This window comes from Gossypium hirsutum, chromosome A02 (assembly GCF_007990345.1).
Source record: "Gossypium hirsutum isolate 1008001.06 chromosome A02, Gossypium_hirsutum_v2.1, whole genome shotgun sequence".
NCBI classification, from domain to species: Eukaryota; Viridiplantae; Streptophyta; class Magnoliopsida; order Malvales; family Malvaceae; genus Gossypium; species Gossypium hirsutum.
Window position 1 is genome coordinate 10,955,051 of NC_053425.1, and position 16,060 is coordinate 10,971,110.

General features: G+C 33.6%; 1 protein-coding gene across 2 annotated transcripts; it reads left to right on the forward strand.

The window, feature by feature from the left end:
• The first annotated feature begins 11,019 nt into the window (after nucleotides 1-11,019).
• LOC107951616 (G-box-binding factor 4) lies at nucleotides 11,020-14,680 on the forward strand. 2 transcript variants are annotated; one of them, XM_016886717.2, is made up of 4 exons: nucleotides 11,020-12,031; nucleotides 12,150-12,221; nucleotides 13,612-13,641; nucleotides 14,090-14,680. In XM_016886717.2, exons 1-4 carry the CDS (start codon nucleotides 11,309-11,311, stop codon nucleotides 14,168-14,170), a joined length of 906 nt encoding a protein of 301 aa, XP_016742206.1. In that variant the 5' UTR covers nucleotides 11,020-11,308; the 3' UTR covers nucleotides 14,171-14,680. The 2 variants fall into 2 exon arrangements, with proteins under 2 accessions (XP_016742206.1, XP_016742207.1); XM_016886718.2 differs by lacking the exon at nucleotides 13,612-13,641 and having other exon boundaries at nucleotides 11,038-12,031.
• Nucleotides 14,681-16,060: the final 1,380 nt, after the last annotated feature.

The window sequence follows — 16,060 nt, forward strand, 5'->3', positions numbered from 1 at the left end:
GTAAAAATTAAAATAACAGCAAGTACAGGGACTTAATTAAATAAGCAGGGTACTGAACTAAAAGTGCAATAAAATTTAAAGTATAAATTAAAAAAACAAAAATATAACATAAAAGATCAAATTAAAATAAAATAGAAAAGTATAGGGACTCAAAGGGAAATTATCCCAATCCCATGTCATCTCCTTAGTTCAACAGTGGGTTAAAGGACAGATTTGCAAGAAAATTAAAATTATGGGGTACAATTTAAAAAAATAAAAAAAGAATAGGACGAAAATAAAAAAGGGCAAAAAAGCGGAAGGACCAAAAAGACAATTAGACCCTCCCCTTGAAAACACGCGAATCCTGGATAGATCCAGATCAGGTCATTAGGTTAGTCCTTAAAATGACGTCGTTTTAGACATCTAAAGCTAAGTCAAAACGATGTAGTTTCAAGTGGGCTATATAAGTAAAAAAAATTAAAAAATTCATTTGCAACTTATTTAAAAAAAACTTTCTTTCCTCTTTTTTTTTCCTCAAGCCATCCTTAGGCTGGTCACGAGATTCGGCAAGCCTCTGCCGCTGCCATCGGTCATCAGCGATGGTGACCGCCGCATCCGGTGGCCAAAAAATTGAAAAAGTTTCCTTTTGACTCCCATTTCACGTGGAACTCCTAGTTGGGGTTAAAATCCCTAAAAGTTTCGTCAAAATTCAACAAAAAAGAGAAATCTTTCGATTTCTTTCCCCTTTTTTATGCAGCCTTAGGCGAATCCTTAGGAATTCGAAAGCCTTTCAAGCTAGAAGGGACCACCAACGAAGGCGGTGCAAGTAAACAAAAAAAAATCTTTTGTTTCTTTTTTTATATGTATGTTCTAAAAAAAAAGTAAATGGGACAACTTTTTTAAACTTTTGTTTTTTTTTATGTTTTTTGTATTCTTTTGATTGATGATACAAAATTGTTTTTTTGTTGGTTTTAGAGTCGAATATCATACATTTTATTTTTGTTTTCTCTATTTTGCTCTCTGTGTTGTTTCTTTCCTTTTTTTGTGCAAGCATCTGTGGCAATCGATGGCGATGGGAAACCACGCTTTTCCATTTCAATGAAAGGAGGGCAGACCTCGGGCGACGTGCCTATTGATGTGGCAAAGGCAGAGAAGCGGTGGCAGCTGGAGGCTTAGAGGAATTACGGTTTTCTTTTTTGTTTAGGTTTTGGGTTATTGGGCCGGTGTATTTGGGCTTTAGGTTTTTATTTATTTGTTTGTTGTTTTGGCCAGGCAAAATTGGGCTATTACAATTAGTATGCGAAGATGGTGGGTTGATTGTGGGTTTTTCAGTTTAACTGTGTTCGAATCCGATTAGGAGAAGGTCGTGAGGCAGGAGATGCGTAATCTTCTAACGTGCTAGGGAATTTTTGAATCATTGTTCTGTTAGGTAAGTGTTCAAAACCTTTGATTGATGGCTAGTATGTTTTGTTTAAGGCCTAAGAGTTGACGGTTGTGGCCGAATTTGTATTTGGATTCTCAGTGATTTAGGCTGATAATTTGTGTTAATTAGTCATTTTGGATGTCGTTTTAGGCTTCTGGAATTCTCATGGTTGGATGTGCATCGAAAAATGATCAGGGGTGTATACTAGAAAAACATTGAATGATAGAAAGTAAAAAAATTAGACTATTGACACCACACGGTATGGGTTGTTTGGGCCGTATGGGCCACTCAAGCTGGCCAATTGGGTCATATGGGCCCATTTTTTTAAAATTTCTTGTAAATTGTAATTAGCCTCTGTATAGGGCCCGTACAGCTTAAATAAGACCTGAAAACAATGTACCTAATAATATGCTTTTGTATGAGATGCATTTAAGGTGTGTGGTTTATACATGTACGATCCGTATTCTATTAATTTTAATGGTATGTTCCGTGTTGCTATGTTTGGATGTGAGCATGTGATGTCAGAATATGATAATTTGTATATCTATAAATCTGTTATATAACCATGCATGTGACTTCATGGCAAAACTGATGTGTTTTTATAAGGTTTGATAAATATGTTCTGTAAAGCGTGAACTTACATGCCTTCTGTTTTCTGTTGTTGTACGTCAACATGTCCTACATACTTATCATTCTGATTCTGTATGTACATGCCATGACACGTTGCATGGGGTTTGGGATAATGTTGGAAGGAGGAAGATTCTGGCAATTTAATGATCTGCGCATTTTGGTGGTTTATCCACAATTCTGTCTGGTAGCTTATCTACAATTTTAGTGGCCTAACCACATATGTTTATTCTGGTAGCTGGGTTGCAATCTTTGGTGGCATTGACCACAACCATTCTGCTTGTGTGATTTGGTTGGATGAGTTCTGTGGAACTCTATTTTGGTGTGTAGCGAAGTTGGGTAGTAAATTTTTTTGAAAAATTTGCATTATGATTTTCTGAAAAATATTGCATTGGCTTAATCATGCACTTTTAGTTTTATACGATTGATCGTTATGAAATTTTTCTATGACTCTCTGATTTGTATGTTGTATTGTGTGTGATCTCAGTTTGAGTTTTAGTTACACATTGAGCATTGTAACTCACCCATTTGTTTTATCTCTGACTTTTCAGGTAAACAGTAAGTTTAGGATCAAACGACGTGTGGAAGCTCGAATTGAATTTTTGGTTAAATAAATAAATTGATTTATGATTAGGTCGTTTTTGATATTTTGGATTGTTAATTTGTTTTTCGTTTTTGCTTAGTTTTGCCGGATTTTAGTATTTTAAACGTAAAACTTCAAAATCATTCTAATTAACAAATTAAAAATTCAGTTTTCAATTTAAACTCTGAAAATTTTTCCACTGCTAAACTAAGAAAATGATTAAGTGATTTTATTATAAAATAAGTATTTTCAAACTTGAGATTTTTCTAAAACTCGTATGAAATCAGCTAAAATTAAGATTTCAGATCATACGATTTCTATGTTAGATTTTAAATTGGTTTTTCAAAAGAGTTGATGTAACTTCTCCAGATTCGAGGCCGAGTATGGGGTGTTACATATACAATAGAAGTGTATATATTTAAAAATAGCATATAATAAATAATAAAACGTATGGCTTGAAAATAATTAATAATAACACATGAAATATATACAATATTAGAATTTAAAAAATATATTAAATTATTTATCAATATGTTGTCATCAATCCGAGTCGGTATTGAGTTAACTTTTAAAGTAATAAAGTGCGTGTAATAAAATTAAAATGTATAAAAATATTGAAATAAAACTTTAGTTGAATAGTAAATTAAATGTTTTATTAATACAATTGGGTAGGGTTCAAATCCCATTACATGGATATTTTTATTCATATTTTTAAATAAAAAGACTAAAGTATTCTCGAATAATATAGCTTATATTAACCATGAAATGACATTTTTGTAATTTCTAATTGAGTTGGTAACCTGGTAGAAGGTGACCTTAACTTAGTTAGGAGCTTAAATAATAGTAGGTATGTAACAACCCATTTTTAGTCAAATCGGAACAATAGTTTTGGAACCACAAATCCGAGGTAAAAATATTTATTTTATTATTATTATTTTAATTTCTACATCATGATAGTATGATTGTGTGAAAATTTCATTAAGAAATTTTATCGTTTGAGTGCTCAATTCGATAAAAAGGACTAAATTGTGTTAAGTGTAAAACTCGAGTTCTATTAGCTAAAGGTGTCTAATAGCTATAGAACTTTAAAATGAAGGTCCTTATGTGGTAAATAGCCCATTAACTAGATAGTGGATGATATTGGCTTGTCATTATGGAAATTTTGATTATGTAATAAGGTTAATTAGTTAATTTAGTAATTAAAACTTAAACTAAATAAAAGAAAACAAATTTTCTATTCATTCATCTTCTCCATCGAATTTTTGAGGAGAAAAGAAGCCATTTTAGGGTTTTCATTCGGCCAAGCTTCTATTGCTCATTTAGGTATGGTTTTTGTCCCGTTTTTAATGATTTTTATGTTTTTGAGATCATTACAGATTAATCTAGCTAGCCCAAGGACTAATTTGCAAAAATTTTAAAGGTTTAGGTTTTTAAATTGATTAATTTAAAGGTTTAGGTTTTTAAATTGATTAATATAGGTGTATTTTGATGTTTGATGATAGAAAATAAATGATTGTTGTTAGATAAACAACATTTGTAAAGTGATTTTTGGTAAAATTGTCAATTAGGGATTAAATAGAGAAATGTGAAAATTTTGTGATAGAAATGTGAAATAAATGAAAAATATGAGCTGCTTTGATGATAAGGGAAATTCGGCTAGCATGGATAGGGATCTAATTGCATGAAATTGTATTTTTATGAGCTAAGGACTAAATTGTAAAAATGTTAACCTATTAGGGGCAAAAGTTTAATTTTTCCATAATGTGATTTTTGGGCTAAATTAAATAGAATGATAATTGAATAAGTTAAATTCGATATTATATAGATCAAGAAAAATGAAGTTCAGATCTAGATTGAGGGAAAAATAAAGTACTAGACTAGTCGATCCATTTCATCGTTTGTGTGAATCGAGGTAAGTTCGTATGTTAATAAGCATTAATATAATTGTATTTTAAATGCTTTATTATTGAAATAATTTTGAATACGACCTTACGGATATATTCGACAAAGATTCGACAATGTGAAATCCTGATTGAACCTTAGGAATAGATTAAGATACGAATGACATGTCATTAGGGATTATGTGTTTTGGGTGCTGGTCTGTACATCCTACCGGTGGCTGAGTTATCCGGCATGTGTTGCAGATTCTCGTCAGCTTATGTAAGAAGCACTGTGTAGCTACATCATGACCGTCAGCTTGTGTGAGCAGACCCGTTGATAGCTCGAGAGTGAGCATTATATGAGATATGAGATTGAGACAGCTTCGGCTATGTATTGGCACTTAGGGTGCGAGATTCCCGAGTATCCGATATTATTCCAAATGGTTCAACGGGTACATCAAAAATATTGATGGGTATAAGATTGATACGAGTTGATACAGCTATGTACATGAACCGTACAAGCATTGAATCGAAGAAACTTGTGAATTTCATATCTAACCTTGTGAATGAATATATGATAGATTTGTGGAGCAATATGAATTATATTATGATATGTTTAATTTTTTAAATTGTGTATGTATAGTAAGTTGAGTTTATTACTATACGAACTTACTAAGTGTTATATCTTACTCTGTTTACTTTTCCGTGTTTTATAGTGAATATCAAAGCTTGCTCGGGTTTGGGAGTCGCCGGAGATCTCATCACACTGTCAAGCTATCATTTTGGTACTTTTGAACTTATATATTTAATTATATAGCATGTATAGGAATTATGGTCATTTTGGTATATAAGTTAGTAAAGGATTTAGCTATTTGATTTGGCTTATAAATGATAAAGGCTTGGTTATAAATGTTTGGTTATGTGTATAGCCATGTAAATTGGCTTATTTTGGCGTGTTTTGTTATGTGTGTATATATATATGTGTGTGTGTGCAAATGCCCTTTTGTTATGTGGTTGATAATGGCTATGTAATGCTTGTTGTAGATTGATATTTTGGGTATCAAATAGTTGGAAGTTGAGATTGGTATATTTGTGGTTTTAAGTAAAATAATGCACAATTGAAAGTGATCAATTAAGTGATTTTGATATGTGAAATTGGTATGAAATGGAATGGATAATTGTGACTCTCGTGTACCTTATGGTTGTTAGTATTGAATTGGCATAAATTAGACTTGTTTGAGATTGGTTTGAATGTCTATTGATACTATGTTATATGCCATTTGATGATTTTAGGTGGATGCAATTTTGGTGAGAAAGATGGCTTGGTAAATAGCCTATTTTTGTCCACATAGGCAGAGACACGAGCGTGTGTCTCACCCGTGTGTGACACACGGTCAATGACACGGCCGTGTGTCCCCTGGTGTTTAATTAGAAACTAAGTCAGTATACTTCACACGGCCTAACACATGGGCGTGTGACTTGGCCGTGTGGCATAAGTTAGTATACCATACAGTTTTGGCATGGCCTAGCACACGGCCTGGCACAAGGGTGTGTGTGACCATTTCGAAGGGCACACGAGGTAGTCATACGGACGTGTGTGTTGGTCGTGTGACCCAAGTCAGAGAGTTACACGGGGTCAGATATAGGCTAGGACACAGCCATGTGATCCTATTTCGAATGTCCACACGGCCTGTGACACAAGCGTGTCTTTGGCCGTGTGAGATACACGGCCGGGCCACACGAGCGTGTGTCCCCTGTATTTTGAAAATTTTTCTAAGATTTCCAAAAATTTCTTGAATTATCGATTTAGTCCTGAACCACTTCTAATGCATGATTTGAGTCGTAGGCTCGTATTAGGGACTATATGATTAATTGTGAATGACTTTTATTTGGAATTGGAAAATGTATGTGAAATGTATGATTGATTATGAAATAAGTCCGGTAATGCTCCGTAACCCTATTCCGGCGACAGATACGGTTAGGGGTGTTACAAAGTATATAGATATACAATTCATGGAAGTAATGAAGTGTGTATAATAAAATTAAAATGTATAAAAATATTAAAATAGAATTTTAGTTTAGTGGTAAATTAAGAGTTTTACTAATGCAATTGGTTTGAGTTCAAATTCTACCATGTACATATTTTAATTGTTTTTTAAATAAAAAATACTAAAGTACCTTCGAATAATATAACTTATTTTAATTATGAAATGACATGTCTATAATTTTCCTAATTGAGTAAGTGACTTGATTGAGAGCCACAACAACTTATTTTAATTACGTGTCAGTTCAAAAGGCACCGTCGACTCCACATTGACTTCCTAAGTATGATTACCCCCTACCTCAAATGAAACCATTCACCCAAGCTTAAGGGTGAATGATATCCTAATGTGACATACTTCTAAGGAAATAATGAGGCTATGTAGGCTTAACTATCTCGTACTGATAGAGTCTTATGATTTTGTTGGGTTTAGTAGGGGTGTTCAGTTGGTTAACCGACCCGAAATAACATTAACTGAATTAACCGACCCTTCAAAATTTTTAACCGTTAACCGAACTGAAATTTTTTCAAAAAAATTAACCGAACCGAAAATTATATTTTTTTTTATTTTTGGTTAAAATAAGTATAAAATTAACAGAATTAACCGAATTAGTCGAATTAACCGAATTACTCGAATTACCCAAATTACCCAAATTAACCGAATTAAACAAATTATTTGTATAAAATTATATGTTTTTTATTTTTATTTTTAGTTTTAACTTTTTATTTTTATTTATTAAATTATTTGTAATTTTTATGATTGGGTTGGGTACTTGGGTTAATATATATTAGATTGGGTATTTGGGTTTTTGTTGGATTGGGTTTGAGTGAATAGTAGGCTATTTATATATTATAATTTTATTTATTATTTTTTTGGTTAAACCGAAAAAATTCGATTAACCGACCGGTTTCAAACCGAGTTAACCGTTAACCAAAAATTCAAAAAATTATTAACCGACCCCCGACCGAATTAATTTGGTTAATCGACCGATTAACCAAATTCGGTCGGTTAACCGAATTTTTTCGGTTTTACCCGAATTTTGCACACCCATGAGGTCTAGTGCCTTAAGTGTAGTATTTTCGTTTATGTACACTTGTATTTTTTGAACAAATTGGTTTAATAATAATATTCATCAATCACATTAATACCCGTTATATATTATCATCAATGGTTTTTGCACGCAAAGCAAAATAAAAGCAAATATTAATTCATTGGTTATCTAACGTTTGACTAATACTAAGCGATATTACATGGTTGGGTCGTAATATGGAAAGGCAATTTATATTAATAGATAAACCTAAATATGTTTTTAATCTAATTGGAAATGAGTAAACCAATTGAAAGGCTAATATGTTATATGTTGTCTATTAAGTTCAATAGGGGAGATGTTTTGTCTCGAGCATCAGAATGAATGACTCCCAGAAGATAGAGACATAGATGTGACTGACTGGACTGGCATACCCTATGATATTCGTAGTGCGGCATACCTTAATCCTGAGTGAATGCAAATTATGTATGCAAGACTTGTATACTTTGATGTAAGTAAAAGCATGGATTCAAATAGATACTGAACCGAAATCTAGTGCATTGGGTATACAACTTCTGCAGTATGTAGCATCATTCACAATAGTGGAATTCATAACTCAAGAAATGGGTAAATGGTATCCTCTCATTGACATTACATGATAGATGAAAAGTAAACCTGGTTACAGGACGTTTGCCTTTGTGATATTCCATGAGGGTAACACACTTATGACAAGGTCATTGGACGAGCACTGATTGAGTAGTTTTCGTAAATGTATGTAATTAGGGAGAGCTCAATCACAATAATATAGTAGAATGGCTTTGTGACTAACTAAGTTTATAATTAATAGACAAAAAGTTGAAACTTAATTATAAATCATTTAAGCCATAATTAAATATGTCCAATCGGTCTCTCTGCTAACTTGTTGAAAGTAAAAATGAATTGATATAGAATCAAATGAACAAAAATGGATAGAAATGATAAAGATAGAGAAATGGGCTACATTTGAAAACGAATGTGACTTCTCTTTAAGTATGGAAATGACCTGAGAATTAATTTAAGTTTTTCGAATTAGTATTTAACCAATTAATTGAAGTTCAAAAAATGAAATTAAAATAATTGGTCATCATGAATCTGATGAATATAAAAATTAAATATATTTTCTTATAGATTCTTTGACAATAAAGTTGGCAGACTTTAATGGATTTAGACTTGCGTTGAGAAATTTATTTAATTAGAAAAATAATTTATTTAAATTAATTTAATAAATAATATTTATTTTGAGAAATAGAAAAATATGTATCGGGTTTGATTAAATTATAAAGTGTTGGGGTTAAAAGTTCAAAAAACATATATAATTAGACTAAATACAAGAAAGGCCCCAAATCCCTCATAATACATACGAGGGCTGACAACCCTAGTATATTTAACTAGGGTGGGCCACCTCTCTCTCCTAGTAGAATAAGGAGACTAGTTTTTCTATCAAATAAATATTATTTGTATTCTATGCATTTAACTAAGATTTTTTTATCTCTCCCTATAAATAGATGGCACTGGTAGGGCTAAAAAACACAACTTTGAGATATTGTTATTTTGCTTGAAAATAGTGAGAATTTATTTTATAAGTATAAATTTTTTTTTCTGGGAATAACAATTCTACTAGTTTCTATGTATAAATAGAGATTTACTTTCCTATTGAAAGTAAGAAAATTATTTTTGGTTGTGTTTGATTCGTGATTGTTTGCACCCACACTTGAAGCAATTCTTGGTACAAGAATAGCGAAGAAGACCATTTGGTTGAAAGCAGTGAACGTCAAGGATCCGTCTCGCAAAAAACACATACTTTTCTAGAAAAGTTTACTGCTATAAATATCATAAACCAGTTCTGTTTTCAAATTTTTAATTTTTGGCTGTGACAAAATATCGTTTTCAAATTGGATTTTTTCCAATAAATATGTGCCAATGATTATCCATTAAGCATTTAACGTGACCAAATGTATATCCAAACTCGAGATGCCCACGAACAAGGGGATCCCTCCTATGAAACAATGAACATGGGATCAACCTTTTTAATACCCTAAAGTTACTATGACCACTTTTCTTCTCGATCCACTTGTCCTTGTATTGGTTCTCAGCCTCTACAGGTGAACCGGTCTCCTTTACCCCACCTTGACCTCCTTCTTGCTCTTCCTTTCCCTCTTCCCTTGTTGTATTCGGTATCAACAAGTACTCTTGAATAATATAACTTATTTTAATTAAGAAAGGGTATTTTCATAATTTTTCTAATCGAGTTGGTGACCCGATTAAGGGTTACACCAACTTAGTCAATATCTTAAATAATAGTATATATTTACATAACATTTTGATTTTTTAAGGTTAAATTTCACAATTAGTCTCTGTACTTTAATTTGGTAATTTTTAACCTATGTAATTTTAAATATTTTTAGTTATCACCAATCAATAAATATTTTTTAAGTTTCACTGATACAAGACAATACAATTACAACACATGGTATGTGCAAATTGCAAGTACAAGTATAAATATATGTCCGACCAACTACAATGGTATATAAAATTAATCAAATAATGCACAGAGGACGAAGAACCAAACAAAATTCGGAAAGAAACAAGACAAAACCCAAATGATAAATGTTAAATTCTTTAAGTTAAGTTTTGCTATTTCTAAAATTTGATGTGCCAAACATGTTATCACATGTGTAAGATCATGTAAGCTTATTACTTCTACATATTACTCAATAAAAATTCAATTAATTGATTAACGATAGTCATTTGCATCAACATTGATATTTCAAATTAAAAAATGTATATTTTAGAATGAGTTAATTGGAGAATATGGATCAAATATGATTATGTGCATGATAAAAGACTACTAATTAGAGGGGATCTTTTTAGAGGCCTAGTGGTGCCTTGGTCCCCCAAAATTTTGGGAAATATTAATTTTTAAAAAATCTCATTAATCTAAAAAAAAATCAACTAGACCTCCAAAATTTTTAAGCCTCTTCCTAAAATTTTTAAAATTTTTACTAAACCTTAAAACTTAGTCCTAAGATCCACTACTGCTAGTAATTGATTTAACCAAAAGAATGTAACTATTATTGTTTGGATCCAAAGTAAAATTTTAAAATTTAAAAAATATAAAGACTGAAATTAATTAATTCAAAAAGAACAAGATTAAATTTGATAAAATTAAAATATAAGAACTAAATTAACGACTCTTGTAAAATACTTAGGCTAATAGTAGAATTTAACTTTTTTTTTTTTTAATGATTTGCTACTTGTTTAGTTAAGCTCACTTTGTAAACTAAAACTCCTGGTTTAGCTAACAATCGGATTAAAATAAACGAGCAATTCTGACTTAAAACTTATAAGCAAGCGAATGAAACTGCGACACGTAATCTCAGTTTATCAATGCAACCCGGAAAGCAATAAAAAAATGGACAGTGACTTCCCCCTAAACTCACAACCTCCGTAACGCTAACATCTACCGTTCCTCCCAAAAAACAAGCCCAGTCAAACATCTCTCGATCGGAAAATTGGTTCACTCGCCCTCGCACGCGCTCTTTAGTCTCCTTGATCCCAACAGAATAACAAACCCAAAACCCCAAAAAGTACGACAAGTTCAAAATCCCCAAATATCCACCAAACCCTAGATAAAAGCTCAACATCTCGGGGAAGACTGAAGTTTTCCACGAGAGAATCTCTCGGTAAAGGGAGAAATCTCCGCCGAATATGGCGTCGTCGACTTCAAATTCGCGAAATTCGGATCTATCCCGACGCTCTACTACTTCTTCCTCTTCAAAACCCCAAATTTTCACCGATCAAAAAACCAACGACGATAACGAAAACAGATTGAGCTCTACAATGACGGTCGATGGCATCCTCCGAAACGTTTACTCGGCCGCTCCGTCGACGGAGACCACTCTGGTTGACGCTTCCATAACTTTGATTGACGCTCCGATTCCGAATTCGGTCTCTGATAATCCCGAAGTTCCTCAGGTTCAAACCGTCGCGGATTGTAATAACAATGTGGCGAAAAGTGTAGACGAGGTTTGGAGGGAAATTGTATCCGGCGAGAGGAAAGAGATCACGATGAAGGAGGAGGTGCCCGACGAGATGATGACTTTGGAGGATTTCTTGGCGAAGGCCGGTGCAGTGGAGGAAGCGGCGGCCGTTGCGTCGGCGGAGGTTAAGTTGCATCCGGATAGATTGAGTGGTGGAGTCTACACGTTTGATCCGGTGGGAGGGGGTGCGTTTCAAATTCTGGATAAGATGGAGGGGTCAATTGTTGGGCTGGGGAACGGGATGGAAGTTATTGGAAGTGGAGGGGGTGGAGGGAGAGGGAAGAGAGGAAGAGGGGTTTTGATGGAGCCGTTGGACAAGGCTGCCCAGCAGCGCCAGAGAAGGATGATTAAGAACAGGGAATCTGCTGCCCGGTCTCGGGAAAGGAAGCAGGTATTAAATTGGTTGATCTCTTTTGATTGAATTTTGGCAATGTTATTAGCTTTTTTTTCCTAAGTAAAAAAAAAAGAAGAAAAAGAAGTGGTGTTTTATTTTTCTCTCTTAATTGCAGGCATACCAAGTTGAATTGGAATCATTAGCTGTGAGGCTAGAAGAGGAGAATGAATGGCTGTTGAAAGAAAAGGTATTGAATTTTGTTCTCAATTTTGATCACCTTTGGTTTTATGATTTCAAATAATAATAAGAATGGTTAATTTTCCATACTAAAGGTGGGAATTTTTTTTAATCTCAAACTCATTGTGTATCGCATGTTCTCAGTGTAGTTGCAATTAACTTCATCTAGTAGAAACACTAGCATTATCTGCCACTGGAAGGATTTTGTTTTAAAGCTAGGAGCTTTTGTCTTGATCAATTTTTATTTCCAAACATCCAAAGTTGGTAATAGCTATACTTCTTTTTTCTTTCCTTTTTTAGCATTGCTGGGTTTAAGTGGCTTGATGCATCTAGCAACAATAAGTTTCACAGTGATCTCTTTGATTCTACTTTAATTTCCTTGGCCTTTATGTCCATGGCCTTTGTTGGATTTGGTTAGTGATTATTCACTATATGAGTTTCCGAGTTACTTGTAAGTTATAATCTCATTTTGTGGTGTTCCCTCACTTGGCAGTCTTACATCATCTTTCAGCTTCATGTGTTCTTTAGAAATTTTTTTCTTTTATATAGACTATAGAAAATTTTATTTATTTGCTATACACTGTGTTTATAGACTATGGTCCTTTACATAGGCACATGGGTGCATCCTACACTATTTTATGCATTTAAATTTAGAAGCCTAGCATTTTCAAGAACTTAAAATGTTTAGATTCGCTGTAAATGTATTTATCCACTCACGGGCTGCTTTAATGCTTGGTGCTGAAGATAGCTTGAATTTGAATTCCCTGGATTGCCATTGATGCATATACTCAATTTAGCCAATGACTGGCTGTTGCTTTTTATTTATAGGGCTAAGTTTTGGCTTCCTCCACCATTGTCATTTATGTTCCATTTCTTCTAGTTTCTCCTTGTATTAGGTTATTTGAGTATGTTGCCAGGGCCAATTATTCAAACACATGCAAACTTGCATCCATAGAAACTCACTTATATTAACCACACTTAATAATGAAAAATTCATTCAATGCATGATATTTCTTGCACTTATGCTCATTTCATTAATCATATTTTACCCAGAGAAGGACATTTCTTGCTCTTGTTATGCCTCATATATGAGTTGTTAAATCAATTGCTTTGAAGGAACTAAGTTAGTTTTATCTTTTACCATCTTGTTTTTTTTATATGTATTCTGTTTTCATGTCCTGTGTCCCAATTCCTAGCAGCTTAGATTTTAGGCTTTCTTTTTGTCCTTTGTTTCTTAGTTACAATGTTTTAAATTTTAGGACTACTATCTTGTAGAGTAAGTTAATGCTTCATGCTTTCTATTTGACTGTACTGTAACTTCTATGTTAATTCATTGCAACGGTCCTTCACTTCACTGGATTTTTATGTGTATTTGTCTAACTGAAATTAAATACTTGCAGGCTGAGAGAACTAAGGAACGATTTAAGCAGGTAATGAACTGCTGCTTTTATGACAGCATTAAGTTTTAGATTAATGGTTAATCAGATTCAATGGGATTGGTCAAATAAAGTAGTTTGGAGCGTAATTGGAACAATCAATATGTTAATGGGATATTAAAGAGGGAACTTTTTAAGAATAATCTATTGCACTAAATTTCTAGGATCCTGTTGTTAATAGGAACTTAAAGAACTGAGAATGTCTACCTTTTCTGTTTCCAACAAGTAGCATAATTTTATTTAAATATGCAAGAGAAGTGTATTTATTTCTGGTTGAACTTGGCCTGTTTTTTAGCTTCTTATATGTAACTTGGCTTTAGTAGTTGAGTTCTCAAACAATACCTGAGTGAGAAATGCAATTATGGATGACAGAGAATACTGCAATAAGCTGTGCCTATTAAGTTCCTATAGGAGTTGCTTATCATGTTGATATGTACTGCAGCTTATGGAGAAGGTGGTTCCAGTTGTGGAGCAGCGAAGACCACCGCGTATGCTACGTAGAGTTCGATCTTTGCAGTGGTAGATATTATTTTCTTGAGATTTGAGTGAGGCAGAATGGAAAATACCTAATCTGACATAGGGGAGGAAAGGAATGGGGTAATAGAAGGGGGCACCATTAAATTTATCTTCTTTTGAATAGCTATTCTAAAGCTGATAGTTGTCTAGAGCAGTTGTGGTTCATCTTCGTCTATAAACAAAACATAAAGTGATTGGAACCGAAGGAAAAATTCTTTGTTATTGAATAGAAGATTTTGTGGCAAAGGATTGTAGGGGAGGAGGCATTAAGTTGATTTATATAGGTAATGATGGGTTGTTCCTCCTGCAGCTGCATGTGCAATAAGGAGCAAAGGATTCTAGAATAGTGTACTGTATTTATGTGGTGACAACTTATGGCAGCCCTTTTGACAAGAATTTAGAAAAGGTCAGTAATGATCTGTTTATATTATTAGTTAGAGCTTTTGATTTCTGATGCCTTGATGAAAATTATGTGCATGAATGATGCAAAGTGTTTGATAAAGGCTTTCTTCGGACAGCTCCTTTCGGATGGTCTTTTTTAATTTTATATTAGGGGTGACAGTCAAGTAGGTTTGGGTATTTTTAATGGATTATGGGTTCTGGTTCATTTTGTCACACCTCTAATTACGAGTCCTTAGAAACAAATCAATAATCCCCCTTTTTTTTGTTCAAAATACGGTAGAATTCTCATAAGAGAACATGTACAAATATGAAAATCACCCTAATCGTGAGGTGTGGTACTATTCCTCACCTCATTCCTTAATTATATGGTTGGGGGTTTGATCTTTGCTCGTGGGAATGTAACATATTATGGGTAGTCGTTTATCTTTTTGGAGAATACTTGTGGTAAGGGATTAATTATTACTATTGGCGGTGGATATCTTGATTACAACAGAAAAAAAAAACCGAAAATAGCTCAAATAAAAATGAGTAAGCCAACCGGCTTAAAGTGGGTGAGAGCTCAGTTCTAACAAACCCTAAAGTAACAAGCAAGTAAAACCTAGCCACCATGGAGGAGGTTTATAAGGGAGGTTGGAAGATGGAGGTTTAGGTGGATTGGATGTACTTACCATTGGCATGTAATGCCTTTGGTAGGAAGTCATGTCACAGTAACTCGTAAAAAAGCACCAATGAGTATGACCACCTTGGCTTGAAGAAGAATCGGCGATTGGAGGGAAGAGGTCGTGGCCATCACATCAGCCTTCACGTTTCAAACCAAGGAGGCCTAAGTGGTAAAGGTGCAGCCAAAACATTGGGGATGCGAGAGGAAGCCAAACGGATCAAGCTCGATGCTTTGGACAAAAGGGGAGGAGTCATCACAAGCGGTTAGAGACAAGTATCTTAAATGGTCGACGAAAGAGAGGGAGCAAAGTCCATAGACTATGTGTCGGAAGAGAAGGGAGAAAAAATCGAAAGCAAAAAAAAGAAGCCAGACATTGATGGCCAATCGCCCGATGGTCGAAAAGAAAAGGGGGGAGGCGCACTTAGAGAAAAGGTTTTTTTTTTGTTATATCTACTTAAAAAAAAACAATAATAAACCTTAATTTCCCTATTGAAGTTGTCATGGAAAATATGATATCATTGGGATCAGAAAATCAGGAAGATTTTCTTCTGTTTTTTTATAAAGAAAATCCAGAAGATTTTCTTCATGAGCAACTAAGAGTTTTTTTTTCCTCACAACTTTAAAGTCGAAATATTCTGTATAGTAATATTTTGGTATGAAATACATTGACCAATTAATAAAGAGCGACCAAAAGTCGAAGCAACTACTTTGGGAGTAGGCTGCTCAAATTTGTTAGGGCCTTTCTCCATTTGACACGTGTTTTTTGTGACTTCTTTTTAATAATATAAAGGTCATTTAAGATTTAATTTTTAACTTTGATTCCTATATTTTTAT

What these genes read in the sequence shown, in the direction of transcription:
- LOC107951616 (XM_016886717.2), top strand. Translation starts at nt 11,309, where the DNA reads ATGGCGTCGTCGACTTCAAATTCGCGAAATTCGGATCTATCCCGACGC. An exon ending in GGTCTCGGGAAAGGAAGCAG is followed by an intron (nt 12,032 to 12,149) that starts GTATTAAATTGG and finishes TCTTAATTGCAG; the next exon opens with GCATACCAAGTTGAATTGGA. An exon ending in AATGGCTGTTGAAAGAAAAG is followed by an intron (nt 12,222 to 13,611) that starts GTATTGAATTTT and finishes AAATACTTGCAG; the next exon opens with GCTGAGAGAACTAAGGAACG.